The sequence below is a fragment of the Bubalus bubalis genome, chromosome 3, assembly GCF_019923935.1.
Source record: "Bubalus bubalis isolate 160015118507 breed Murrah chromosome 3, NDDB_SH_1, whole genome shotgun sequence".
NCBI lineage: Eukaryota > Metazoa > Chordata > Mammalia > Artiodactyla > Bovidae > Bubalus > Bubalus bubalis.
Window position 1 is genome coordinate 121925269 of NC_059159.1, and position 4797 is coordinate 121930065.

General features: G+C 50.3%; 1 protein-coding gene across 1 annotated transcript; it reads right to left on the bottom strand.

The window, feature by feature from the left end:
* Positions 1-565: 565 nt before the first annotated feature.
* On the bottom strand, positions 566-1549 carry LOC102401651 (olfactory receptor 13C7-like). The gene has a single exon (XM_044940037.2). The coding sequence runs from the start codon at positions 1547-1549 to the stop codon at positions 566-568; it is 984 nt and encodes a 327-aa protein (XP_044795972.2).
* Between the last annotated feature and the right edge of the window lie 3248 nt (positions 1550-4797).

Sequence of the window (4797 nt, forward strand, 5' to 3'; positions counted from 1 at the left end):
GCTCTGTGAGGCCTGGATCTGACCTAGTTAGAATGCCCCAGTCCAGAGTCTCCATGCACCTGCTTAACAGCACTCTCTGGGGTGATTAACTTGACAGCAGCCAGTGAGGGACAACTGTCAGAAAATGGAAGCTGTAGAAATCTCTAGTAGCTCCTGGGTGAACTGTAGGGTTTGGGGTCCTCACCAGCCCCTTCAGGAATTCCTCAGTCCTCCCCCTCCTTCCAGATGTGGGGTAGGCGGGCATCCCCTTCCCTTGTGATCCTCCCTGACCTGTGCCTTGCATTGGCCTATGTGGTGGAAGTGGAAGTAACACCTCACTTCTGAGTGGAAGCTTTAAGAATCCTCACAGGCTTTGTCATTTTCCCCTTCCTTTTTGCCATTTGGACCAGTAATGTGGTAGCTATTTTATCACCCTAAGGCCCAAAGGATGAAGAAGATGAGTTAGATCCCCCAACCAACCTCGGAGGACCTGCAGCATAAGCGAGAAGAAAAACATTTGTGGTTTTAAGCCACTGAAATTTTGAAGTCATGACCACAGTGTAACTAGCCTGTCCCGCCTGAGGACTTAGAGAACAACAGGAAAGGGGGCCATCTTCCTGGAGAGGAGATCTCCCCTCAGCAGAGCTATGGTGGCAGCTTTCACTTCTGCGTTCCTTAGGCTGTAGATGATGGGGTTCAGCGAGGGGGTCACGACCCCGTAGAACAATGCAAGGAGCTTATCCAAGTAGAGGTCCTTGGCCTTGGGCTTGAAGTACATGAAGGAGATAGTCCCATAGAAAATCACCACCACTGTGAGGTGGGCAGAGCAGGTAGAGAAGGCTTTGTGCCGGCCGGCAGCAGAGGGCACCCTCAGGATGGCAGTGAGGATGAACACGTAGGACAGGAAGATGAGCAGCAGCGGAGCCAGCGTCAAGACAGCTGAAGCCACCATTATTAGCAGTGCATTGAGAGAGATGTCCCCACAGGCGAGTTTCAGCACCGCCAAGATCTCACAGAAGAAGTGGTTGATGATATTGTGGCCACAGAAGGGGAGGCTCCAGGTGAGAATGGATTGGAGAAGGGAGTTGGCAAAGGCTGCCCCCCAGCTCAGTGCCACCATCCACGTGCACGTCTGCCGGTTCATGAGCTCTGAGTAGCGAAGCGGCTGGCAGATGGCCACGTACCGGTCACACGCCATCATGGCCAGGAGCACACACTCCGTGGAGCCCAGCGCCAGGGTCAGGTACATCTGCAGGGCACAGCCAGGGAAGGAGATGGTGCTTTGGGTTTCCAGGAAGTTGACCAGCATGAGAGGCACGAAGGAGGATGTGCCAGAGATGTCCATGAGGGCGAGGTTGCTGAGGAAGAAGTACATGGGGGTGTGCAGGCGGGGGTCCAGCATGTTCAGCCCAATGAGGAGGGCATTCCCCAGCACATTCACAGAGTAGATGCCCAGGCAGAGCACAAACAGGACCATCTCTAGGTTGTGGTGGTCATGTAGCCCCAGCAGGACAAACTCTGTCATGACCGTCTGGTTTGCCCCATTTGTCTCACTCTCCATCCATCTCATTCTCCCTCTTTTCCCATCTGCACCATGAAGGTGTTGGATTAAGCACCAGTGGGTCTGGGAGCCAAGCAACCTGGATATGTGACCTGGGGCGGGTCAGCCCTGCCTCTGGAACTCAGTTTCCCATCATTAAAATGAGAGAGTAGACTTCAGGTCTGCAAGCCAGCTCCCTCAGTTCTGTGGTTCTGGTGTAACTGACAGGAGATGGGGTCCATTCTAATCACCTAGTCTCTTCTCTCTTTTCCCCAGGAGGGCTCTGTGGAGACGATAGAATGGGATTCAAGTTCCCCATACTCCTTTTAAATCTACAGTGTTTTTGGGTGTTAAGAGGAAGCACATTTACTGGGTTATGACTTCATGTGACTGAATGATGCCCATAGGATTTCAGATTCATTCACTCACTGAAGATTTGTTGAGTGCCTACCTTGCGTTGGGTGTTGTTTAGATGTTGGGCTATAGCTGCTGCTGCTAAGTCACTTCAGTTGTGTCCGACTCTCTGTGATCCCACAGACGGCAGCCACCAGGCTCCCCCGTCCCTGGGATTCTCCAGGCAAGAACACTGGAGTGGGTTGCCATTTCTTTCTCCAATGCATGAAAGTGAAAAGTGAAAGGGAAGTCGCTCAGTCGTGTCCGACTCTTAGTGACCCCATGGACTGCAGCCTACCAAGCTCCAGCATCCATGGGATTTTCCAGACAAAGTATGGAGTGGGGTGCCATTGCCTTCTCCTGGGCTATAGCAGTAAGAAAAATTCGTGGACAAAAAGATGCCACAATTGTAACAAGTGCTGCTCCTCTTTCTCAAATTAAGTGGGATGAACTTGGGAACGCAGGTGGGTGATGAGTGATGGGCACCTCATTCCTTTGGGCATAAAGGTTGAACATTTCTACTGCATAGGATGTACAAGCCTTATTCTGGTATCCCTCCTTAAGATCAGACACCATGCATTGATTTTTAAAAGAATATACAAGAATATACATATCTCAATAGAGCCACAGGTCACAACATTTAACCCTGGTCCTAAAAGCCGAGTGAGTCTCCGCTAGGCTTCCATATAGCTTTTTAGGATAAATGATATTGACAATAATATTACACAGAAGGGAAGGGCAGGTTCTAGTCTGGCAGAGGTGTCCTGGGTCACTGACCCTCTCTATAAAGGGAGGGTGGGAAGAGACCACAGTCTTTGCCCAGGAGTCTCCATGTGTCTTCTGAGCTGGTCTCAGCCCCTTGGGAAATGCCAGTGACAGGAGGGAGCCAAGTGTCAAGTGTTAGATGGAAAGCTGTCTTGTGGCCCCTGTGATCCCTGGTCTGAGGGACAAATAGGAGCTGATGGGAAACTTTAACTTGTCAGAAGATCAAATCACCCCTCCCTCAGTCCCTTCAGAGCTACTCTGCCTATGAGGCCAGGTTCCTGTAAGCACTAGAGTCCTACTGTTCTTAGTGCTGGATCCTTTCCCGTCGTGTGTGTACTCATTCAGTCGTGTCCGGCTCCTTGTGACCCCGTGGACTGTAGCCCACCAAGCTCCTCTGTCCATGGGATTTTCCGGGCAAGAATACTGGAGCAGGTTGCCATTTCCTACTCCAGCTCCCCTTCATTCCTCTTGCTCAATTGCATCTATCATCATAGGGGCCAAAGGACTCACCCTCTTCTGAATAAACCACGTCTTTTCCCAGAGCTACATCTTTGCCCAAGAAGTTCCCTTCTGTAGGCAGGTCCTCCGTCTCTTACCCAGTGGAGGTGCTGCTTCTCCTCTTCAGAGCACGGTTCATCTCTTCTCCTCTCCCTCTTGAGCCCTGCCGAGTTACCTCTCCCTTCTTCCTCCCACGGCCCTTGGCCATCGTCTTTGTTCCTGTGCTACACACCTGTCTCCTCTGCCCAACTTGAGAGCAGACTCAGTCACATTCCTTCCAGCATCTCATATAGTGAGTGCTGCCAAGGGCAGTCCCTCAACACATAGTCCACACATGATTCAAAAACTCAGCATTGCATAACAGGTTCAGCACTAACCAGATGTGTGATGTTGACCAAGTCACTTGGGCTTTGAGACTCAGTTTCCTTTTGAAAAATGAGGATTCTGTGCAGTCCAGATGGAACTCACAGAGGAAAGGTCTGATGAGTCTCCTAGCAATGCTGCAGATCAGAGACTACACCTTCAACCATGGGCTCATGCCGGATCTATCTCCCTGCCTCCCAGACAAGACCTCCAACATCTGTCATGACGCCCTTCTGCCCAGAGCCTGTGCTGTTTTTTCCTCTCCAACCTAAATCGAGATCTTTGTTAAGGGAGTTTATGAAACATACCAGGGTAGTTGATTAACCTGGGTCAGTCATTAACCATAAATCTAATCCGTGTAAACATTTTAAGGTAGGGATTCTCTTGCTGAAGTTTGGCACAAAGGTAAATAACTGCCCGAGTGTGGTGGCTTATTCATTCAGTCATTCAGGAAATTATTATTGAGCACCTACTATGTGCTGGGTGCTGGGAACACAGAAGAGGCAGATGTGCCTTCTGCCCTCACAAATGTACAGTCCTCAGTGTTTACAGGCATCCCCTTGTCTGTTGGTGACCTTGGTCATATCCCTCTCTCTGGGCTTTAGAAACTTCTAGATTTTCTTTGAATCTGGCATATAAAGACAAAATAAAACTTGAGGTCAGGAAAGCAGAAGTTAAAAGGAAGCATCTCTCCTAGGTCATGACTTCATGTGGCTGGATTAAGGCTGCAGCTTAATTTAAGATTTCATTATAAGAACTTGGTGTTTATTGGGTGTGTTGCTACAGAAAGAACTGCTGCTGCTGCTGCTGTTAAGTCGCTTCAGTCATGTCTGCCTCTGTGCGACCCCACAGATGGCAGCCCACCAGGCTCCGCCAGCCTTGGGATTCTCCAGGGAAGAACACTGGAGTAGGTTGCCATTTCCTTCTCCAGTGCATGAAAGTGAAAAGTGAAAGTGAAGTCGCTCACTCATGTCCGACTCTTCGAGACCCCGTGGACTGCAGCCCGCCAGGCTCCCCTGTCCATGGGATTTTCCAGCCAAGAGTATTGGAGTGGGTTGCCATTGCCTTCTCCGACAGAAGGAACTGCTGCTGCTGCTAAGTCATTTCAGTCGTGTCCAACTCTGTGACCCCATAGACAGCAGCCCACCAGGCTCCTCCGTCCCTGGGATTCTCCAGGCAAGAACACTGGAGTGGGTTGCCATTTCCTTCTCCAATACATGAAAGTGAAAAGTGAAAGGGAAGTCTCTCAGTTGTGTCTG

Excerpts from the sequence above, each read along its gene's own strand:
- LOC102401651 (XM_044940037.2), bottom strand. The coding sequence starts at position 1,549 with ATGAGATGGATGGAGAGTGAGACAAATGGGGCAAACCAGACGGTCATG.